This window comes from Camelus ferus, chromosome 12 (assembly GCF_009834535.1).
Source record: "Camelus ferus isolate YT-003-E chromosome 12, BCGSAC_Cfer_1.0, whole genome shotgun sequence".
In the NCBI taxonomy this organism is placed as follows: domain Eukaryota; kingdom Metazoa; phylum Chordata; class Mammalia; order Artiodactyla; family Camelidae; genus Camelus; species Camelus ferus.
In genome coordinates, this window is record NC_045707.1 from 65,363,718 (window position 1) to 65,388,523 (window position 24,806).

The 24,806-nt window shown below is 40.6% G+C and overlaps 2 protein-coding genes across 2 annotated transcripts; one reads left to right on the top strand and one right to left on the bottom strand.

Annotated features, from left to right (window-relative positions):
- Positions 1-633: 633 nt before the first annotated feature.
- Positions 634-1,587, top strand: LRRC10 (leucine rich repeat containing 10). Its single transcript, XM_006179139.3, has one exon. It carries the CDS (start codon positions 682-684, stop codon positions 1,585-1,587), a length of 906 nt encoding a protein of 301 aa, XP_006179201.1. The 5' UTR covers positions 634-681.
- Positions 1,588-6,512: 4,925 nt separating this feature from the next.
- On the bottom strand, positions 6,513-22,405 carry CCT2 (chaperonin containing TCP1 subunit 2). The gene is made up of 16 exons (XM_032493779.1): positions 22,302-22,405; positions 21,485-21,559; positions 21,304-21,369; positions 20,464-20,575; positions 19,895-19,971; positions 19,623-19,735; positions 18,607-18,809; positions 16,915-17,015; positions 16,570-16,697; positions 14,722-14,825; positions 12,028-12,147; positions 11,526-11,654; positions 11,233-11,336; positions 10,842-10,941; positions 9,624-9,765; positions 6,513-6,803 (listed from the first exon to the last, which is right to left on the bottom strand). The coding sequence occupies exons 1-16, from the start codon at positions 22,302-22,304 to the stop codon at positions 6,773-6,775; spliced, it is 1,608 nt and encodes a 535-aa protein (XP_032349670.1). The 5' UTR covers positions 22,305-22,405; the 3' UTR covers positions 6,513-6,772.
- Between the last annotated feature and the right edge of the window lie 2,401 nt (positions 22,406-24,806).

Consider the following 24,806-nt stretch of genomic DNA (forward strand, 5'->3'; position numbering starts at 1 on the left):
TTTCTAAGGACATCTCCTAAAGAAATTAGTGGAGGGCTGCTCACGCTGTGTGCACAGGGGTATTTGTAACACTGACATTGTCAGCAACCTAGGCGCCCAACAAAAGAGACCTGTTCAAATTACAGTGCACCCATATAATGGAATGCTTGGGAGGTGTTTAAAATAATTCCATGGGTACCTGCAGATGTAAAATGATGGCCATCTGTTATGATAAAAAATAAGTCTCCTCGACGGCATGCATCATTTTTTAAACAAATTGACTACTTGTAGCAAAAAGGCTGGAGGACATCGGTTAAAATGTTGACGGTGTTTGTCCCGGGCGGGTAAGACTATGGGCGTTCCCACTTTCTTCTTTTACTCCTTTATGTAACATCTTAATGCTTTATCATTAGAAAAAATAGGGAAGCTATTTTCAGCTTGAAACAAACAAACAATCAAACAAAATGTAGATAAAGAGGACGGGGTCTCAGGTGACAGAAAGCAAGCATGTGAGTCAGAGCCGGCCTCCCAGACCCTGGCCGTCTACTGGGCCTGTCACCCGACACTCAGGTTGCTATCAGGAGCACTCTTCTCTGCTGAAGTGACTGGCTTTTGTCACCGATCCCCAGGTTACATCGAGGGGGGAGGACTGGCCTCAGAGCAGTCAGCAGCAGCTCTGGGGTCGGTGGGCTGCGGCTTGCCATGGGGAACACCATCAGGGCCCTCGTGGCCTTCATCCCTACTGACCGCTGCCAGAACTACGTGGTCCGGGACCTCCGGGAGATGCCGCTGGACAGGATGGTGGACCTGAGCGGGAACCGGCTGCGCCGCTTCCCCGTGCACGTGTGCTCCTTCCAGGCACTGGTCAAGCTCTACCTGAGCGACAACCACCTGGACAGCCTGCCTCCGGAGCTGGGGCAGCTGCAGAATCTGCAGATCCTGGCCCTGGACTTCAACGACTTCAAGGCTCTGCCCCAGGTGGTGTGTACCTTGAAGCAGCTCTGCATCCTCTATCTGGGCAACAACAAACTCTGCGACCTCCCCAGGGAGCTGAGCCTGCTCCAGAACCTACGAACCCTGTGGGTGGAGGCCAATTACCTCGCCCAGCTGCCAGACGTGGTCTGTGAGCTGCATCTCCTTAAGACTCTGCATGCCGGCTCCAATGCCCTGCGTCTGCTGCCAGGCCAGCTCCAGCGCCTCCGAGAGCTGAGGACCATCTGGCTCTCAGGCAACCTGCTGACCGACTTCCCCACCGTGTTGCTCCACATGCCCTCCCTGGAGGTGATCGACGTGGACTGGAACAGCATCCGCTACTTCCCCAGCCTGGCCCACCTGTCGAGCCTGAAGCTGGTCATCTATGACCACAATCCTTGCAGGAACGCACCCAAGGTGGCCAAGGGCGTGCGCCGGGTGGGAAGATGGGCAGAGGAGACGCCAGAGCCTGACCCCAGAAAAGCCAGGCGCTATGCGTTGGCTAGGGAGGAAAGCCAGGAGGCACAGGCACTGGCCCAGCCTCTCCCACTCCCTCCCACCAGCTCCCGAGGAGCTTCAGTTATAGGTCAATGCCAAAGGCCCAACTCCAGCATCTTCCGGACACATCTCCACTAGAGAACAAAGGATTGCTCTGAGACCTGGGGGCATCCCTGCAGGTGGGAGATGGAATGGAGTCTGATGAAACGCCCAACCCACACCAAGAAAATACTCCTGGCCAACAATCTCTCTCTCAAAGGGAAGTTGTGAGCTGTAGGAGGCGTGACAACTACTTTGCAAGAAAACCAGCCTCTCCAAGCAGGTTATTTTGATACGCTGAAGAGCAAGAAGGGCCGGGATGCTCTGGCCCCCTCCAGGCTCCAGAAGCAGCTGGTCACGAGGGTTGTGAGCCCCACAAGGTATTTGTTGCAGAAGTTCAGGTGGCCTGTCTCCAGCCCTTGGCAGGATGTATCTTCTTACTATGCATGGCCACAAACCGTATGAAAAATATTACTAATTCAGGCCACTTGAAAATGACATGCCTCTGTAGTTAGACTCCGTTGTCACAAAGGCTCAAGATGAAGCTTCTTCCCTGCAGTTTAACAACTGCTGAGAAGACACCCCTGCTGGAGAATGCCTCCTGGTGGGGTCCAACTGCCAATTTAAACTTGACAGTGATTCATACTGATTTAGCTCATTTTCCTTAAAAAATCTGACTAAAGGTCTACTCCCAACTGTTCCCTGACAATGCTGAAAGTCATCTAGAAAACAGAACCTCTCTGGCAGTGCGGTCTCATTAAAATCCAGCCTGGTTGTATTTGGCTGCCTCAGTGGAGCAGAGCCTGTTTACTCATATGAATGAACCAGAGTCGAACTGAATTTCTTTGTACGCAGGGAAACACGTTTCCAGACTCGCACTAGGGTAAAGGTGGTAGGTGAGAAACAAGCTATGTGAGTTGCAGGTTGTGGTGTACAGGGGAAGCGCCTGCCTCTTCAGCCTCTCTCCCTCTACTTTTGTTCTGACTTGTTTTGATCTCTGTAGATAGGGGTTTTGATGGTCCCTGTATAAACTTAGGTATTCAGGCCGCTGTTTCTTTGAAATATGTTAATTATGACCTTTTCTTCTCCCCATGAATACATCAACTTTAAAGAAACTGCTGTCAGTGGGTAGTTTAGTAACACAATCCTTTCTGTTCTTTAACACTTTCAGCAATCAAGGACACAAAAAGGATCATCTTGACTAAAACATACTGAATTTAGCTTTTAAAAAGTACTTTTGCCATAAAAGCACCTTCACCCAGCAAAATTTGGTTCTAAAATGACGTTAGAAAGCAGATTGTTCTCGTGTTTTCCTACCACAAATATTTCTTGCTAAACCAGAGGAAGGCAGTTTTATGGTTTCACATGATCTCTTCCCATCGACACCTCCCATTCTGTGGAGTGTCTGCAACCCACTGAGGAGGCTGCCAAAGGGGCCCTCTTCATCACTAAATGCAATACGTTGTCAAATACTTAACTCCTTTAGTAATGAGTTCAGATTCCTACTAGACATAGACAGCTAGGGTTTAGTCTATTTACTCATTCCTAATGATTGCAATTACCAACTATACTCAGCTGATACTAGAAACTTTGCCAATAAAACTGCCTTCTGAGCTGTATCATAGCTCATCCTTAACCATGGCCGTGACTTTCTTTTGACCCTGTATTCCCCCTCCCAAGATTAAGGGACATACCTTTTATAATGCAGCCCCAGGCTGTAGCCATTTGACCTACAGTTTTCATCTAATGAGCCATCTGGTCTGACTCAAATGTCAAATTATAAACATGACAGGTAGTTGAGCTGTTGTCTTCTAAAATAATCAATACACAACAAATAAACATTTCTCAAACAATAAAGTGTTCACCATGAACTTTGCTGTCTAAAAGTGTTTTCACTATAGGATTTCAATTTGTAAATAAATATTTACATTTTCATAACCCTCTGATGTTTTCTTAAAATTCAAATATAATTTTTAAAAAGGGAAAAATGCTGAAGCACCAAATGGTAAACTTTTTCACTCATGATTTTTGAAGTCCCGAAACCCAAAGTGCATCAAAGGAAAACCTCTTCCACAAGCTTATGTAGGATTTTAGCTTCCATGGATATGAATTATGCCAACAACTATTTTAATATGGATTCTTTGGAAATGAACCAAGGTTTTTTTTGTGTGTCCTAAAACATTAACAATATCATTAACAGTTTGCAGTTTCACACTTAAAAAGTGGGCTTGTGATCTAAAAATCAACTACTCCAATTTTAACTAAAAGCACCTATCCTGACACACAGTCACAACGGTTAAGAGCACAGCCCTTCAAACTACCTGAGTTCAAATCCCAGTTTTTTCATTTACTGGTCAGTTACCCATCTCTGCGCCTGTTTCCTCATCAGTAAAATGGTAACTGCCTCTCAGGGCCCAGAAAGGGTTAAACAAATGGCAGTGTGTGAAGTGCATAGCAAAGCGCCTGGCCCGGGACAGCTGTTTACTTAGCCCGGACTTGCAGTGAGTGCTGTACCGAGCAGCACAACACTTACACTTACACCAGCAGTGCACCTCCTTGCTTGATGGGAAAAACACAAACACCAAGAGAGCAACAAAGCCTTTTTCTCTCAGTAAAATTTTTAACTGTATCTGTATTATCAAATGTAAGAACTATAACTGCAATGCGGTCAAATGCTCCTGGCTCAACCTGCACGGGAAAACGCTGACATCATTACCTAGGATTCATTTTCACATTTCTAAGGGAATAGACTCTGCCCATGTTATTTTAGAATTTACAAAATCACCAAAGCACTTGAAAGTGTGAGACTATTCCTTGGCACAAAACCCATTTGGTGTCAGAAGGGGAGTAAGAGAGGCATGGAACTGAAGACATGGGTGTGTGGGGGCTAGATAATTCACTGTCTCCTTTTTTGCCACTGTTAAAAAATACACCTTATAATCTCACTACCATAGGAAAGAACAGTAATGCTATTAGAAATAGTAAAAGGACTGTTTCACTTCTGAGAACAGGAAGCAGGTTATAGGGATCTTTGAATCCCCAGTGCCCAGCGCAATTCTACCGATTATTACCTGAATTTTGGAGACTTTATCACGCACACAGGCCACAGGACGGGGGACAGACTGACACGAAGCACTACTGTAGGTCAGGTACTATCCTCAGGCTCTTGTGTAAGTTAACTCACAGTCTTTTCAATACCCCTTTGAAAGAGGTGTTTCGTACTGCTTACAATCTAAAAGTGAGAAATCTGAACCCAGGTTTGTCTCTATTCTTCATATTGAGAATCAAAAATGTTCTATAATAATATGATGAAAAAAAGGTTAAGTCTTTGCACTTCTGTTCTGTTCATGTTATAAAACACTAGAGTAGGTGCAAGGCAGCCTTTGGAAAAGGATTTCATACGAAGTATTCTATTGACTTTCATCAGTCAGGGTCCTGAGAGGAAAATGTATTCATCCCATAGGGTTTACAAAGACAGAACTTTAACAAAGGAACCATTACTAGCCAGAATTAAAGGGAGGGAAAAAAAATCAAAGTTAATACAAGTAATTGTAACTGGCACAAGTAACAGCAGCAGCTGTCACCGCCCATGAGGCCGAACGAACAGGGAACAGAAGCGTTACCAGAACGCAGTGGCTGAGAGCCATGAAGAGGGGGCTGTGCGGTGAGCTGGAATGGTAGGTCTCACAGGGACGCAGCCAATTCCCAAGACGAAGAGCAAGAGCAGGAAGAAGATACCGCTTCCCTCTCCCCGTATCCTACCAGTGCCTCCTGAGTTAAACCACAGGAATCCAGTCCACAGGGAGCCGGGAGCCGGGCACCGAGGGAAGCCCCACGGCCTCTAGCAGGCAAACAACGGATCCTGACTTGAGGAGAGTGAAAGAATAACCAGCACACGTGTTGTCCTTCCTCTAGGAGAAGCAGGCGGCTACCAGGACGGCTTTAAAAACCCTGAGCACTCAAGACAATTTCTATGCAGTTAACTATTAACGTACATTCCAAAAATCTCTATTTCCGTGTCACTGAAGTCTTGTGAAAATGAAGAAAAACTCACTGCTTCCATATTTGCTGTTTCTGAGTTGCAGGTTTTCTAGGTCAGGAAATGCCTAACTGCTCCACCTACCCGAGCTGTGGGATGAGTACTGATGCTACAACGTGTGATAAAGTACTGTAAAAACATTACACCGCAAACAGTATTGCTATTAACGTTTAGAAAAGTGAAAAAAGTAAAAATCTGTGTAATTCTCTTTGGCAATCTAGGAAGTTTCTCCTTTATGTGAATGTGTAGGAGATAAACTAGTATCACAACAAAAAACAAATTTTCCAGTTTTAATAGCTTTTAACGAGTAATATTAAAATGCTGAGGCAAGCTTTTATACAAGAGCAAAACAGAACAGGGTGGTTTATCAAAGTGTCTTTGAGAACTCTTATGTTCCTCTACAGGAATGGAATGTCTCTCCATGAGACACCCAGTGAAAACCACTGTTGGGCTTTGCTTCATTCCTTGTGCATCCTGCTACATAACGATCTATTAATTACCTCTGAGCCTAAATTCACCTTTAAACCATCAACTCAGCACATTCTTATAAAAACAAAAAACCCTAACAAAACAATAATGCTTATGTCTAACCATATCTATCTCCTTTAAGAGAGTATTACCCTGTAAAGTATCAGCAGTGCTGAAGCTGCTTGCAGCAACCATTTAAAATGTAACTCACACCTGAAGTAATGGAAACCACCATAATTTTTTCCTACGTAGGAGACACTACTTAGACTACACAACATTAAAAATGCACTGAAGTATATGGTACTTTCACAAAACAAAATGGTTAATAAAAATTATGTATGATTGAGAATCAAAAGGTTAATGTATATTTATCACATCTGACTTGGATTCACATTAATCAACATAGTTTTTCCATAAATGATTATAATGTCAGTCAAGCTAAATAAACTCCATACTGGAAGTACAATCCTCCACTCCCATTAAGTAGTTAAAACAGGGTACAAATCACTAAGTCAGGTAAGGACTAAGTAATTGTTCAAATTTTTATTTTGATGCACAGTATGAGTAATGAACTCTAAATCAAATGAATTTTATGGAAAATGAAACAGCAAATAAATTAGACCCATGTTAAAATAGAAGGTCAGTTAAATGTCCAAACTTAAGGATATAACAGCCACAGATAAACTTTGACTCTACAGTCTTCTTTCAGGAGCTCGAAGTCTTTCAAACACAACTTTGCTACGAACTGATCCAGAGCTCAACAGCATATGGGAATGCTTAACAGGGGTGGTGATCAGGGACACGTTTCCTGTAAACATCACAGAACATACACTTAAGAAAAAAGGCAACGGTGAAAATGAAAAGCGTGACTGTAAACCAAAGGTCTATATCAAACACAAACACAGCCAGAATCCTAATTTTATTAAAATCAATTTTAATATTTAACAAGGATGTTCCTACCTCATAATTAACATCTCTTAATTATTGTATTAGTAAGAGAACAAAATCTGTGGAATGTGAAGATCTGTCAGTATTCTGTTCTCACCTTCTCATCCTAACCCACTTACCAAACAGCATTCTCCAAAAATTCATTAACTTATGTTTTTAACTAAATATGTTAGGACATTTCACTAAATTAGTCAAAAGACAGTTCTCTCAATCAGAAGTTGTAAAATGACAAGGCTTTGGAGCTTTAAAATGAAAACCTCTGCATCACTGCTCTAAATGAAGCAGACAGGGTGATGGGGTTGAGTAACTCACTGAAGCGTGCCAACAGTACCTCTCACACCTCTGATGATAAATTCTTATTCTCTATTGACCATACAGCAAACCTCTCAGCGAGGGGGCATGGCAGAGGTACTAGCAAAGTTTACCTCATGCCTATGGAAACCCTGCTTCTAGAGGCAAGCACGACAGGTAAGAGAAGCAGGAAAAACCATAAAAACAGACCCGAAGTGCAGCAAAAGGGGCCACCTAACCCTGGTAGCTTACAGGAGTATGACCAAAGGATGTTAATACAGAAAAAGTCATCAAGCAGCTGCCACAAAGCACTGGTCTGAAAAGTAAGTCCCTGGGGTTGATAATGAGTATGAAAAGCAGCCCACAGTCCAGTCCGTTTGGGAAGGCCGACTTCAACAGATCATTCATGGTTTTTAACTGCAAATTACTCAGAAGTTCTCATATATTTAAGACACTTAAAGCTCAAAATCAGTGACATCAGAGCAAACGAAGCGCCGCAGCGCACACTTCAAGGGTGGCCGAGGGCGCCAGCTACCGCTGAGACCGCAGGCCGTGGCTCCCTGACCCCGCCCCCGTCAGAGCATTCCAGTTACACAACTCAGTTTCCTCGTGCTTTCACTGTGTTTGAAGGCAACAGAAAACGTAACTGCATCTAACCACTTTTGGTGGCACTGATTCCAAGAAAACTTTGTCAACTTTCCCTTCCCTCACCACTTTCCATGTCAAAATGACTGCCCTCCCCATACCAGGAGCAGACTCTCCAGACTTCAGCCCAGAGCTTTCCACTATACGACCGGAGACCTGAATACCATTTCAGCTTTTCTCTCTACACCCAAAACACTACTTTCCACCCTTTCGTTCTGCTAACAGTAGAGGACAGCTGCCATCCACAAAAGCCACTGAGAGGAGTGCTGCAGGGTCTGCACAAAGAAAGGTCTGCAACTTAGTCCATTTAAGGCGTAATTTCCCAGTAACATTCCTACTCCCCTCCTGCTACTACGCACAAACCTCCTGTCCTCTGAGCTCCCAGCAGCTGCTGGTGGACTGTGCCCTCCCTGCTTCTGCGTCAATCATCTCCTCTGAAACTGTTCCAACTCAAACCCACTGAATTTTCACAGTAAGGCCCACACCTCCTCTAGCTACTACCCCACTTCTCTGTTCCCATTCACAAATCAGTCCTTGAAAAAAGTCTATATACACTTCCTCCAATTCCTCTTCCCCCCGCCTCTATGGAATTTACTTCATACCTCTCTGCCCCCTCCACTCCACTAAAACTGCTTGTCAAGATTGCCAACCGCCTCTGTTGCTAAATCCAATTTTTAAGGTCAATTTTCAGTCCTTTATCTTACTCGACCTATTTGCATTTTGGCAGTTGATCACCCCTCCTCTCAAATACTTCCTTATTTGGCTTCTGGGACACACATTTCCCTTGGTTTTCCTCCTACCTCAGTGGCAACCCCCCCATCTTTAAAATTTTATATTAGTCTCATGCTTTAAATATCACATACAGGCTGACAACTCCTAAACTTGTAACTACAGATTGAACTTCTCCCCTAAACTACAGACTCAACTATCCAACTAACTGCTTTCTCAACAAACATCTCAAATGGCCAAAGCTGACAATCCCCATCTTCCCTTCCAAAGCCTCTCCCACCTCAGATAAAAGAAACTCCTATTTTTCTCAACAAAAACTCTTGAATTATCCTTAATCCCCTTTCCTCTCAGACCTTAAATCCAATCTATCATCAAATATTGCCGGGTCTATCTTTGAAAATAGATCTATTATCAACCCATTTTCACCACCTTCACCTCAAGCTACTGGTCCAAGCCACCATTTCCTTCCATCGCCCTGAACCTCCAACTAGCAGGTAAAATACATGGTTTCGGTGACTGCTGAATCTTCAAATGTTAAGATTTTTCTGGCCACTTAAATCATTTTTGTGTGAATGAGTTTTTAAAAGAATTTTCATCTTAGAAAAGCTGCTGGAATAGGACCATGTACAGAACTATGCACATTATGTGCTTAAGAAAATACATATGGAGAAGTTTACCCAGGACAGAGTATGACGGCGCCAACGCATCCTGGTAAAAAGACGTCAGTTCTTACTACTGCACCTCCCACCTTCCCGCTCTCTGGTTTTTGACCTTTCCCACACCTGGTTCTTTATGTGCCCTTTCAATTGTGAGGGCTACCCTGTGTTACCAACTAAGTCTTTCTGGCTTAAATCTGAGTTGTGATTACAGATTTTAAGTAACCTGCATAATACTGCTATCTAGACAAGATAGCTCCATTTTCTATCAACAATAGTTATCAAATATATGCAGCTACCAGTTTTTTGCTTCCGTGTTAATTTTCCCTGAGAAATGTCTCTCTGAAGTGTTACAATACCTTGGTGCTGCTTTAATGATGTTGTCCACACGAAGAATCACCTCTGCTGCTTCGGCTGCACTTAGAAGAACTTGTCGCTTTACCTGGAAACTTTCTGTTATACCCAGTAAGGCCATGTCTCCAATGGTACCTTCCTTCATATCTGAAAAACATTTACTAAATTAACAACTACAGTCTTAACTGTAACAAAACATACCTAACGGCCTAACAAGATGAATCCTGACTTATAAAAAAAAAAAAGGTACAACCAATTACTCAAACTTAGTGCATTCTCAGCCTAGCACTCAAGAAAAGCCTTTTAGAATTAAAAACTCAACAACTGATCATCTGTATTAACAGAGGGCAACTTATGTCAAATGACAGAAAATTTATACAGAACACGGAATCACCGATCTTTATCTGTAAATAAACTGCAGAAAATTTGCTCATCACTGATTATACCACGGATTCCTAAGAACTGGAAGAGAATTTAGAAGTCACCTACTTTTCTTCCTGTTAGAATCGCCCTTCATCTTCTAAAGGCCATTTTTTCTTTTGGTTGGGGGGAAGTATTTACGTTTATTCATTGATTTATTTTTTGAGGAGTTACTGGGGATTGAACCCAGGATCTCCAGCATGCTAAGCATGCACTTTACCACTTGAGCTATACCCTCTGCCCACCCTTCATCTTCTAACAGATTATTCACTAGCTCTCTTGCCCAGTGACAGGATTATCTACCCTCGAAGACTGTCCCTTTAATGTCCTAGACAGGCTGTTGGGAAATTTTCCAATCTGAATTAAATTTGTTTTTTGGCCACTTTTATGTATGTATCAGACATCTGTACTCAAAAATGTCTCAGATTAAGTTTACTGTGAGATTAGGAGTTAACACTGTAAGAGACAGAGTAAAATCTACACTTATTTCAGAACATAAATACAGTTTTTATGTATTTAAATCCTGTAGTCATTATATAACAAACCTGTTACAAATCTTCTAACTAGTTTTATTCCCCTTACTGAATAATAATGTTTTGGCAGAGTTGAGATTATGAAGTTAAACACTTTCCTAGAAAGTATAATGGTTATAAAGGCAAGGGTCACAGGAATCTTCCACATGGCTATTAAGAGAATTTATCTTTACCAAAAAAAAAAAAAAAAAAAAAAAGAGAGAGAGAGAGAGAGAAAATGGTAGAGTGACTCTAGAAAACCACAAGATTAAAGTCCCACTGCCTTCTTACCCAGGCCGGCGGTCGTATTGCCTTCACTGTGGGCAGCTCGGAGCTGGGCCACCAGGTCTGCACTGTCGTAGCCTGCGTTGTCAGCTATGATAGTTGGCAACTATGAAGTGAAGAAGACACGGTAAACTATTTATTCCACACAAAAAAGGTTAATTTACAAACTAGAAGAAAAAGCTTTCTAAAATTATACATTTAGAAACAATGTAAAATCTGCTTCCTTTTAATTACTGCTCATAAAGAAGATAAACTCCAAAATCAAATTTAAGCTGTGTGAACCAATTCTTTTAAGGCCAAGAAAGTAAACATTTTCTGTCCAACGTAGAAAAATGTACTCATTTAAAAACCATCAATACCCACAAAATATAAGTTCAAGTCTCTTTCATTCACTTACCATTCTCAGGGCTTTAGCGTAAGACTCCATCGCAACAGCTTCCTTGCCCGGTGTTCTATTGGCAAGCTGTGTCACAGCGTGAGCCATCAGCATCTCAGAACAGCCTACAGATTGAAATTTCATTTATACTTAATTGTCTCCAAGACACTAAAGTACTGACTGCCCTTAAGATACACCAAGCACTTAAAAATTAAGTGCAAAGGCAATATAAATTTCCTGTAAAGCCTATTAAAGCAAAAGTCATTTTTACATTTTAAGAAATAAAGTAAGTTCAGTATTTTTCAAATGCTTACCTCCTCCATAAACTGTTCTAGGATCTTTCACAGTTTGGGCAAGAACACAAAGAGCGTCATGCAAAGATCTTTCTGCTTCATCTAAAATCTGCTGAGTGGCACCGCGTAGAACAATGGTGCAAGCCTCACCTGAAGTTAAAAAAGGTAATGTTCTTATGTCACAGTAAACACTTAATTATCAAACATTAACGTTCACCTTCAATTATTTATGCAGGTTATATTATTTGGTTTTGAAAGCTATCATGTCTTCCATTGTTACACATTCTCTTTGCTAAAAATTCACATTCCTAACAGTTCTCCGTTATCTGTAACAATTATGTTGAATACGCACTGTTCCCAGAGACAATAACAACACGAGGCTGCCCTCAAGAGACTGAAATTAACATACACCATTTTTCTCAAGAATTAAGACATGTATTTTACTAACTACAGTAACTGTTTCACTTCAACAGAGCCTACCATAGATTTAGGAACCTAAACCAGGATCTACATAATCACTCACCAAGGGCTACCCCAGAAAAGTGAATGAGTTTGTCTTCTCCAATCATGACTTCCTCAATAAGTTTGCAACTTCCAAGCTTCACCAGTTCTGGGTGGTCAAAGGTAGAGGCAATTTCACCACCTATGAACAAAAATACACATTCATCAAATGCATAGCAGGTTTAACATTTGTTTTGCAACAAGCAGTAATGAACAGAAAACACAATATTTAAGTTGATTGCTTAGTATATGCCAAGCACTCTTTGAAACACTTCATACAAAATAACAATTACCTGATCTTCACAACAGCCCTAATAAGAGAAGGGTCATTTATTAACCCATTTAGAAACAATAAAATTGAGGTAAAGAGATGCTTAGTTTCTCATCCAAAGTTTCACAGTCCAAACAAACATGAAGCTGTAGTTCAATACAAGCAATCTGATTTCAGACCTATATACACACGCCGCATAGTATCACCTCAACTGAGACTAACTTTCAGTCTGAATTTAAATTCAGATTCTCTTCAGAATCCAGTCTAGAAGACCAGGTCTCTTGAGATCCAATATTCCAAAACAAGTTATGAAAATACTGGACTAGTCTTAGTATGTACTGACATTGGGAACTGCTTAAAATAGTGAGCATCCGGTATCTGTTAATTATCACAGTAACTGAAATGTCGGGAGCACCTATAAAGCCTAGAAAAGGGGGGAATGGATACTGAGGATTTCCCAGAGCGAACTTAATGAGGAGTCAAAAAAGTAAATTCATTTTACTCCCTAGGTCCTATTACATCTATTCCTATTTTCCCTCCATCTTCCACGCTGTAAACATTTCCTTTCTTAGCTCTTAAGTAAGCAAGTTAGGTTTCCATTTTAAATTCCTTTTCTCTAGCTCACTACTCTTTCTTTTAATCGATTCCCTCCATCATCAATCAACCCCCTTTTCCACTCCTTACTGATCAATCTCAATGACTGATGCTTTATTTCTATTTTATAACTAACTTGTAAAAAGGACTCTAGTCTTCCCCACTCTGCTCATTTATCCTCATAATCTGTAGGGCTGAAGTTCTTACTTTTGCTTGGCAAACTCCTGAGACTGCTGTGTGTCCTAGACATGAGACACAATGGATGTCCAGGACATCACCTCCCCTTAAAGAAGACCAATCTGGCTTGTGAGAATTTTCACTTATCCTACACTCACTCACTCACTCAGCTGCCGTCTGCTTACAAATTATTTCTAGACATTTGCAAGAACCAATTTCACACATCTTGGCAATAGATGAGTTACTACGAACAGGAGCCACCACAGGGCCAACTTCACAGCCATACAATTGGTGCGCTCGGACCAGTAAATTTTCTTCTGGCTGTATGTGGTATCATACCATAGCAACCCTTCTGATAGCAACTCATATCATGAATGTGCCATCATTCACATTTATTCTTATGTCGTATCTTTAATCCTGCTGCTTTAAGGGAAGAATTACAGAAACATGGGCATTGTAAGTTTTATCACCTTAAGCAACATGTATGAAGTAACTTCAAAGCAAGTAAACACACCGCCAAGTAATTAACGAAAGGAAAACGTCTGCTTTGGTCAGGAGACTATGCTTCTCAAACTAAAAACGGCTTAAAAAGTTATTCTGAGATGAGACCAATCCTACTATCTATAGTCATTAGTAATTTTAATTTCAATTTCTTCTAAAACACACAGCTGTTCCAAACGGAATCTGATGTTCCTAGCAGCTTTTTACACCTCAAACCCCACGCCCCTTAATTCTCACTGGCAGGCTGTTATTCAACTTTCCAACCTATTCGTTCATTTCCAAAGGCCTGAAAATTAGAGAACAAAGACTGTCATCTTGGTTTCCAAGGGCTACTTAGCAGTTACTTTAAATGTTTTTTTTGGGGGGGGGGGATAATTAGATTTACTTATTTGTGTTTTGGAGGAGGTACTGAGGATTGAACCCAGGACCTTGTGCATGCTAAGCATGCACCCTACCACGTGAGCTATCCCCTATCTTCCGCTTAGTGGTTACTTTAAAAACCATTACAACAAAATGTGACCAACCGCACTCCATGTCCATTTTGATGTAGACATATTTGTAAACACACTTTGCAGTCCACACTGGGATTATAAAATTCCTACCTCCACTGAAGGGTGCTGGAGTATATTAACTTGTCATCACGCACTGCTGGACTGTTTCACACTTATTTCAATATTTATTACTTTCATAAATTTTTAAAAATTAACAAAAGCAATGTTTTGTACTTGACCCATTCTTTGGCTTATGGTTAAATGTTCAATACAGGTTACTATTCTATCTGTACCACCTACCACAGAGGGCATAAAGCATTCAACAACTCACTTAGCACTAGAATTATATGAGTATACTAGGGAAGACTTAAAACTCCTTTTTTAAGCTTCAATTTAGACTATGTTTAGGACAGAGGTCCTGTGGGTTTGTGAGAAAAGATGTAGTTATCTTTAAAACAACACTAAAAAATAAATCTACACACATGGCAAAGCTGGCATATAATTTGGCATATTAAAAATAATTTAAGTAAAGATGTAAGTCAGATTTCAGATTAACTGTTTAGGTTCTAGGTTCCTTAAAGGGGTTTCTTTGTACTTTCAGCAATGAGTTACATACATTAACACTCAGTAAATCCAAGAGTGATTATAATGTTTGTTTGAAATTAACGTCTTTTCCCCATACCTGTGACAAGAGCGAGGCGTTCCACACCTGCAAAATCTGCATGCTCAATAGCCATAACACCAGCAGCACCGAAGAGCTGTTCAGGATAATTGTAAATTAATTGCCTATAAATGAAATATGAAAAAAAATCATTCAAAACTGTTACTTTACATTACACTAAAAAACATGAAAACATTTTTACTTTACCAGTAATCACAGAAATGCAAATTAGAAGATACCGTTTTTCACCTATTAATAATTTATAAACTACAGTAATGCATCCATGTTAGTACTGAATATGGGTACTGTTTTTATACGGCTGACAGTATAAACTGAAACTTTAATTCTGAAAAGCAATTCAGCAGTAATGCATCAAAAGCCATGTAAGTATTTAGATGCTTTAACTCCATTCCTGAGAACCTACAGCAAGAAAACTGAAAATTCAGATAAAAAAATTCAATGAAAATATGTGTAAGAATTTTTATGTAGAACAAAACTTGCCACTGTCCTCAATGTCTACCAGGAGAGTGTACACATCATAATTTACCAGCTTAAAAAAATTTGTCATTTTAAGTGAAAGTATATACTATTAGATAAAAGCAGCAAATTACAAAAGTTTATAGCATATAATCACAACTAAATGAAAAACTGAAACCGGAACACTACACACACACAAAAGTCAACTTAATAATAGAAAGAATTTCTAGGAGAACTCTGCTCCTCCTTTATAGTTTCCTATTTTCCAAAGTAAGCAAATGTTACTTTTACAATAGGAGTCAAAAGGACATCTGTTTAAAAGTTGGCAACTTAAAAGCTGAAGAAAAATTTTTTATAACTAGTTTAAAGTGCTGTTAGGCAAAATGTGTCTTACCAGATTCCCAGATCACACAGAAGTAAGCTAACTTGTAAAAAGCCCACATGCATTTGGCTTCTAACAGTTACTTTTCATAAAGCAGTAAATCTCTCTCAAAGTTAACTACTGCCTTTTCACAGACTGAACTGCCCTGTTCCTCCTGGTATTTTCACCATTCTCAACAACCAAAAAAACCTTAGATACTGACAATTAAGAACACAAAGGGGAAGTGTTTTAACGATCAGAGGCATGAGGCAGAGAGAGAGGAGGCAGGCAGGTGCAGTTCACCCAAGGTTGTATACGTGGGTCTGGGAGCAAAGCACCGGAAAGAACACCAGCCCCAGCTATTACTGTGAAAGCAGTATCGTGCTGTGCTAGGAGTGTCTAGCCATCACTTTCTCCTTTGTTTTGAGTTGGTTCTACCTGAATTTACAGAAGAAAAAAAGTACATAATGTATTTACTGAAAGAGCCATAGCAGGCAACCTTTACTTTATGTTTGTACTTGTTACTTCACAGTGGTTGCAAGACAAAATAAAAGAATATATACACTTTAGCTCAATTTACAAAAAAACAAAACAAAAAGACCCCAAAAACACCACACGGGGAAGGTTACACATTTTTTTTCATACGAATTAAAGATAAGCCCTAAACCTCTTACTACTTTTCACCTCTTTGTTCTTTTATTCCTATGCTACTTCAAAACCCCATCGTTTAATGTGGAATTAAATCTCTCTTCCAAATATATGCATACTACTGCCAAAACTAATGTAACTGCCGAATCAGAAAACTTGTTATTGTTGATACAAAAAAGTTTAGTCAAGTACATTAACAAAAATTTGCACTAAAATAATTGTAATGCAAATGCCCTGCTATACAACTGTATTTATACTTGGAAAAAACAACACTTCCTAAATATCAATCACTAAATTCAATATAAAAGTATCTTCCTCAAACTTCACAAAAAAAATCCCTTCTTAGATTATCACAAATATTGTTAGCACAAGCATACACAGACCTGTTAATAAAGCAATTTATCCCATGCTTAAGAATACGTTCTACTTTCTCCTTCATTTTTTCCTTCTCCGCATGTTCAATCTCAGCAACCTTTGCTGTAGAATCAACTCTTACACGGGAACCAAATATCTAAGACAAAGGAAAGCATAAAAAAATAGCATCACTCTCATTACACAGTTTCATAGCATAAATTTTTTTGTGAATATACCAAAAACCACCTGTGCATGTGTGTGTGTATATTTACATATATTCATATATATCCTAGGGGTTTTTTTAGGGTAAGTGACTTCAAGCCTGAGTTTATAGCAGCTAGTAATCAGAATTCCAAGAAATGCAGCTAACATACCTTTATTTTGTCTGTATCCATACCAGTATTTGCAATAAGAATTTTAGCATTTTCAATTCGCTTTGGTTGATTTACTCCAATTTTTTTATCCAACAGAAAGCCTACAATATGATGACAGTATTGTATTAAATACTTCAAAGCTGCATTAATAAATCTTTTAAAGTAACCTGCTTTATCAAATTACTCTTTCAAAGGATGCATTAAGTCCAATTCACCAAGCTCCTAGAACCTATAAAGCAGCGATTATAAAATCAATTTAGCAGATCATTTAAAAATATGCAAAATAGGAAATATAAGAGCACAGCAGAAATATTAAGAGTAAAAGAGCATTTCTGTACAGCAACTATAGTTCACTAAAAAATTAATTTTTTGAAAAAGAACAAACAGCATTTTGAATCTTTTGTCTCAGATAAACTACATGTGCAGATGCGTGGGCTGCAACGTAAAGACAGTGAGTCCACTTTCATTAGCTTAAAACCAGCACGAAAGAAAACCAGCTGTAAAGATTAGGTATACAGGGTACCGCTAGAGATGACTGAACTTTTTAAAGAACTGAGGCTGGTGATACAATGAAAAGCCATGGACAGCAGAGTCAGACCAACCTGGCCCCAGTCACGCCTACGCTGCTTACAGGCTATGTAAGCAACCCTGGACAAACTATTCAACTTCAGCTATTCAGCTGTAAGCAGGAAGATCACCAGGGGCAGAGATGCTAGTTACCAGCCCAGGACCCTGCTGACATGGAACTATCATGTGAACTGAGTACCGCCTCTCTCTCTGGGCTCCTTTTAGATGCATATGTAACTTCTACCTCACTAAGCATTATCACCTTGATTTTCTGCTCTATTCAGCTGAACTTAAATTTCACTCACCGGGTCAACATTCTGAGAAATAAATGAGTTTAAGTAAAATTCTAACTAGAATACCTGGCACAGGGCAGACATTCAAGATTGGTAGCTATCCTTGTTTTAATTATCTTTCCCTACCACCGTCTCTATTAGAAATGCCACACAGCCCTTGTATGTAAATTCAACTAAGAATATTCAAAATTGTTACTCCCTCGAAACAACAAACAAAACCCAGACCTCAAATCACTGGTAAAGCAGAAAGTGTACAGCACAACTTACTCCTCTTTTCCCCTCTCTATAGAAGAGAATGCTATACTCTCTACAGGCCATTCTGTGAAGTAAACGTAATACAAAGATGCTTTGAAAAATCCATACTCTAAAAACAAAATACACTATTACTAAGGAAATAGCAGTTGCTAAGATTCATTCATCACTCTTCAAGAACACCAGAAACAAACCCTCAACACCTGCCAACTAAATGGTGTGACTTACCCAGACCTTTCCTAGAGAACACATGCAATCCTGGACAAAGTGCCATTTGACAATAGCGGACTTCTAGTAAAAGAAAACTGCAACTTCTCTTTATTAGAGACTACAATTTACTTCATGGTATAAAGTAAAACCTAGACGTTACCAAAGGAACGCAGGGATTGCGATGAAGCACACTGTCTATGTGACAAATAGATTAAGATGACAAAAAAGGCTGCTATATGACTTATGTCCTTAAAGACAGTTTTCTGGCTTTATAAAGTGTCACTAGTCCTGACTAAAAGAGAATTCCCTTAGTACCTAGCTTTCAACATCTGATCAAAATGTCTTCTCCCATATCCAACACCATACATACCTTCATCTAAATAGGAATCTGCCAGACTTCCTCCTAGCTTCTTGATGACATGAATTGCCTCCAGATTACCAGAGCCTTTCAGTCTGAGAACAGCTTCTACAGCTAACTTAGTAAAGTGGTCTTTGTGATGAGTAAGAAGTTTTGAGGATAATGTTGTTCCCGCAATGTTCATTAAATCTTGACGGAATTTAACTTCGTCAGAACTAAAAAAAAAAAAAAAAAGAAACAAACTCATGCCTGTTTTTGAAATGCTTCTCCAAAATTATCACCCTGTTTTGCTTTTCAAAATTTATCAGATACCTGGTTTGTAAATAGATACTGTCACCTTAAACCGTCAGGGCTCTAAGTAATATGAAAAGAACCTTATCAGTAATCAAAGATACAAATTAAAGGACACTTCCCCTACCAAGTTGGCAAACTAGTAAAAGAGAAACACGAACAAAAATTTCAAGACCGTGGGAAAAGAGGCATTATTATACACCCTGTGGGACTGTAAATTAATAAATCTTTTTCAGGAGAATTATATATAATATAAATAAAAATGTCTTTAAATACACATACCTTCAAACCAAGCAACTATACTTTTGGGTGACAAGTTTTTCACATTATAAAGCTAAAAACTGTCAAAATACAGTTCTCCAAATATAGATAGGTAAATTACAGCCCAGTCCCATAAGCAAATGCATACCTCTATTAAAACTAACATTACAAAAAATATTGACACCCAGAAATGTGCTTGTTATTCAACTAGGTTAAAGAGGCTTCAAAAACCCTCTATACAGTAATACTGTCTGATCTGTTTACTGTGATTATATATGCAAAAAAACTGGAAACCCAAACTTTAACTTTAATGACTACCTCTGGGGAGTACTGTGGGGTTTTCTTGGTTGTAGAAGCAGGATGAGGCAACAGGATCAATGCTTGTGTATGCTTTTCACTGTTCTCTAGACTTCCTGCACTGAGCGTATTTTCAAAAAAAACGTTAAATGCTGAAAACAGTATTTTATTATACCAACCCATGATCGACTGCAGAACTCAACAGAGCCTGTCTTGCTGCCTTTGTGGCTTCTCTCCAGCCCGCAATAATGGTCTGTGGATGAATCTTTTTTGCAATTAAAGATTCTGCTTCCTATTAATAAAAAGGGGGAAAACACTCGTTAACAGTAAATTTGTAGGAAGAACTTGATTACTTGATACTCAAAACCACAGTAGCAAAAAAAAAACCCCGAGAACAACAACAACAAAAAAAAAACAGTAAGAAGAGGTTGAAGTTGCCCAGGTGAATTACCCTTAGTAGTTCTGCGGCTAGAACAGTGACAGAGGTAGTGCCATCACCAACTTCATCATCCTGAACCCTCGACATATCTAGGAGGGAAAAAACCTAGTTATTAACTCATTTATATTTGATCCTGCTTTTTAAACTACTTCTCAGTGGCTTACCAAATTCTCCAAACATACCCACTACCAATTTAAATCTCACTTATCTAGGTTTCCTCAGCTGACAAATTTTTGGAATTTTTTTTTAGTATTCTATTTACCACTGTATTACTTAATTATTTTATTTTGGTGGGGGGAGGTAATTAGGTTTGTTTATTTTGAGAGGAGGTTCTCAGGATTGAACCCAGGACCTTGTGCATACTAAGTAGGCATTCTACCAGTTGAGCTATACCCGCCCTCAAAATTCTTTGGAACTTTCCAGTCTGAAATGCAAGTTTTACCATCAGTAAGTAATGGCACTCCAGAAACTTGTATATTAATTATGATAATAATCAGTTAAAAACTAGGTATCAATTAATAAAAAGGACAGCCTATATAAATTGTTTCAAAATGTCAACAAAACATTATCCTCAGACTCACCAACTAAAACTTTAGCAGCTGGATTGTCCACACCAATGTTTTTTAGAATAGTTGCACCATCATTGGTTACCATAAGAGAAGCATCTCGTCCACTGCTTAATAGAATTTTGTCCTAAAAGGAACATACTTGGATCAAGTTAAGTTATAAGTACATTTGGAAGAATGGACAGTCAGTTAGTACTCTCATATACTGCTGATGTGTAAATAGTCTCAGTGATTATTTGGCAGTATCCATTAAAATTCTTCCAATGCAAGGTTTCCATAAGCAAATTTTGGTGTCTATCTGTCTCTACCTCTAAGACACTAAAAGAACAGAGACACGAATAGGGCTGTTTCAGTACTGTAATAGCAAAAGCAATGTACACAAACTAAGTATCCCCCAATTCGGTAATAAGTACAAACTATAAAATAAACAAGATGCAAAATACAATTGGACAAAGACTGTATCTATTTACACTGAAATGAATTTAAACAACCGAACTACAGAAAAAGGACACACAAACAACACCTATGACAAAACATCATCTGTCACAATGAGAATACATAAAAGTAAGTACATAATACATTAGATACACATACATCTACATAAAAGCAAAAATGTTGGGAATACTTATATCCAAATGCTAACAGTGGCTGTCACTGGGAAGAGAAGTGGCATTGGGGATGGTGGTCAAAGGGGACTTTAGCTGTATAGGTACCATTTTGATTTTTAGTAGAGACACATCTTACTTGTACAATTAACAGCTGAGCTTTAAAGATCAAAAAACATCCCTCAAAAGTGTGTTATTGTATTTCTACTGAGGGCTCTAAAACAATATTAAAATTCCCCGTTTTTCTTACCATGCCCTTGGGTCCCAACGTGCTCTTTACCAAATCTCCAATAGCGATGGCACCAATAAAAGACGACTGGGGACGAAAATCAAAGAGACAGTCAAAATCAACTTCAAGGTCTTAAAGCTGTTAAAAAAAAAAAAAAAAAGAACTATTATATCTTTAAAAGAATGAGAAAAACAAGGCTTACCAGACGCGCTGTCTCTGCTCTCTCTTCATCAGCTCCAGCCTTGAAGATATTAACAGGTGCGAGGGAAAGGGACGCCTGAGAAGGAAAATCAAGAATCAGTCTGAATACTCAGTAGCGGGATTTTTTAATACATACACTTAGATACCTTCCACTAGACTTACAAGTAAATATCTAAGAGAAAATTAATTTACAGAACAGTGAAATTTCTCGAACAAATGAAGCTCTGCATCATTGGGGTAGTCATTTATTTAAAGCGGAGGGAGGGACTCAGGTGACATTGCTTTCTGGATCTACAAGAGCTCCAGCAATAAAAATTCTACGCCAGAGAGACTGACTGTAAGCACGGCAAGACCAAAGACGAATTTTTAAACTAAGGGTAAGGCAGGAGGGGGTGGTAGGCCATTCGCGCGAGCCTCGTCGGGCGCATGGAGGTAGGCAGCGGCTCCCTCCATCAGCGCCCTCGGGCGGCTCCAGGCTCCGCCCCGAGAGGGAAGGCGGGGCCCGTCTGGACGACACGCCCGGTGCACTAGAAATTTCTTCGCTCAGGATAAGCCCCGGGCCTCGGGGTCCCGGGACTGAGGAGAGGCCGGGTCAGGAGACGCTGGCCCTGAGGCCCAACCCCGCCAATCCCCGGTCAGCCGGGAGGGCCCTGTCCGCCGGCCCGGCGCAGGCCACACGCCGCGGCCTGCACCATGTGCGGCGGGCCTGGGGACAGACGCCGGGAGCCCGCGGCGCTGGGAAGACAGAGGGGCCGGGGGACGGCGGGGGACGGCAGGGAACGGCGGGCCTAGGTCACGGCCAAGGCGGCCAGACTCACCATGCTTCCGAGGAGTTCGGCACACACGCTAACCCCCTCACAGCTCGCGCCCGGGACCGCAGGGAAGAGAAGCCGGAAGTGACGCCACACGCTCTGCCGCAGAGGGCGGAGCCTCGGCCCGCGCGCTTCCTCCTCCGGGCACCGCCCTCGGGGGAAGGGAGGGGCAGCGTTTTGAGGGGAGCCCGCGGGTCGGAAACGCTTCCCTTCACACTGGAGGGGCGGGGCCTCGGCTCGCGCTTCGCTCCGCGCGGCGCCGCCCGCTCGGGACCAGGAAGGGGAGGGTCTGACACTTTGCGTGGGGGCCGAGCGGTTTGGGAGTGGAAAGCCCGAGGGCAGGAGGGACACCGCACCCCGCCGCGCCGCGGGGTTGCCACAGCAACGGAGTTCTCGCTCGCACGTTTTCCTTTTCTTAAATTTAACCTTTACAAAGTTTTGCCTTAAAGTACTACATATACAGAGTAAAGTGTTATGTACTAACAATGGAAAACAACCACCAACCTCATTACTTCCTCTCCCCAGAGCAACCACCCTCAACTTTTTGAGCATTTTGAAGATTTTAACATCATACTCCTAAGTAATATTTTATTGCTGTCTTAATTTTAAACATTTATTGAGTAATACCGAAGAAAGCCTACATTTCTTTGTTTGAATTTTGTTTTGCTTTGGGGGGAGGTAATTAGGTTTATTTATTTACGTATTTATTTTGATGGAGGTACTGGGGATTGAACCCAGGATCTCTCTCATTTTAAGCGCGCGCTCTACTACTGAGCTATACCCTCTCCCTCAATTTTTTTTCTTTTTGTTGTTTTATTGGAGGGTAGGTAATTAGGTTTATTTATTTAATGGAGGTACTGAGGATTGAACCCACGGCCTTGTGCATGCTAGCCATGCACTCTACTGTTGAGCTACACCCTCCCCCCCGGTTGAATTCTAAAACGCCGTTTTTAATTGGACTGTCCAGAACAAGGTCTTGTGAGATCTGTTGGAGACATTTACTTTGTCTTTGCTCATTTTTAGGAGGTTTTGCATTTCATTCGTTTGCCCCTCATCCCCCCCGACACACACTGTTGTAGAGATGACCAATATCCTCTTACATGTCTTGGTAGAGAACAAGATCAATCCCAAATATTTCCGTTTATGAAGAACAGTTTTCTACTTTCTCTAAGTTGACACACTTGGACGTTTAAAGTAAAATTTTTGTGCTTAAAAGGAAATCTATTTAGCTTTCCATCATCTACTGATACCTTTTTCTCCCTTTGACTGATTGCTTAGCAAGCTCTTGGATTTTGGCAATTGTAAACACTGATAGATGTTTTAAATTTTTAATTGTTTCTACCCTTCAGATATACTCTAAGAGGGTGAGTTTACACCAGGAGTTGACAAATTATTGGGAGCCAAATCCAACTTGCCACCTGGGTTTGTATGGCCAGAGAGTTAAGAATGATTTTTGCATCTTTAAATGGTTGAAAAATAAAAACATTTGTGATACATTAAAATTATATGAAATTTATATTTCAGTGTCCATAAAACTTGGTTGGAACAGAAGCAAACTCATTCATTTTTAAACCATACAATACAATACAGAGTTATGCAATGGAAGACGAGTAGTTGTGACAGAGTATATTTACTCTGTTTGCTGACCCTGATTAACCTATTTCCAAGGTCCATAGAGAAAAGGGGTGTTCAGATTGGGCAAGTTGTTATTTTAAATCTACCAAGAATTTTGTGTTCTTTGTGGGAAAATTTGCTCTTCTTTGAGGAAATGCAGATCTCAAATCGCACACTGGAATGAGAAGAGTCACAAACAGAAGCCAGGATGCCTGCACAATATTGAAAACAGCTGTTTTAACTGTGGGCTGAATCACATACCTGGGAATACTGATTATTACGTCCTCTGGCAGGCAAACCTGAGACTGTGGGTGATGGAGAAGCCAGCGCCCCCTCCCTTCTGGGCTTTGGAGGGGATTAACGGGAAGAGAAAAAAGCCAGGGGCTTTTGGATGGGGACTGGGCGGCAGGCCCTGCTTCCTGTGGAGCTGAGCCGGAGAAGCCCGGAGTCCTCTGTGAGGGAACTTGCAGCAAACTGTCCTTTCTCTGTGGCGTGGGTTTTTGACCTTTCATCCTTTTCTACCTCCTTTGGTGTCACCCCTGTGTCCCAGGAGTTAAACACTCACCTTCAGGAACAAGACTGCATGGGTTTGGATTTCAACTCTCTCATTTACCAGCTTTGTGATTTGGGGTGGGTTGCCACTGGCCTGCCCACCCTGATCTATAGCAATGTGAGATATAATAAAAAATGACTTGTGTTAAACCAGGTTTTAGGGTGGCTTGTTGCGCAGCAACAAATAACCTCACAGTCCTTGAACAATGCTTTCAAATAGGCATTTATCCAGTTTCGCTTCCATTTCAGTCTCCCTGCTTTGTTAAAATGTCACTTCCTCTGCCATATCCTCCATGTTGATGTCAGTCATCTTAATAAACTTATTTCTCCAACGTTTAAAACCCT

Bases quoted from the DNA above. Each gene is read 5' to 3' on its own strand.
- LRRC10 (XM_006179139.3), top strand. From the start codon at position 682: ATGGGGAACACCATCAGGGCCCTCGTGGCCTTCATCCCTACTGACCGC.
- CCT2 (XM_032493779.1), bottom strand. The intron at 18,810-19,622 runs GTTGGTATAATA...TTTTTTTTTTAG, and splicing joins AGTTCTGCAGTCGATCATGG to TTCTGACGAAGTTAAATTCC. The intron at 6,804-9,623 runs GTATTGTAACAC...TGATGTTTACAG, and splicing joins ATCATTAAAGCAGCACCAAG to GAAACGTGTCCCTGATCACC.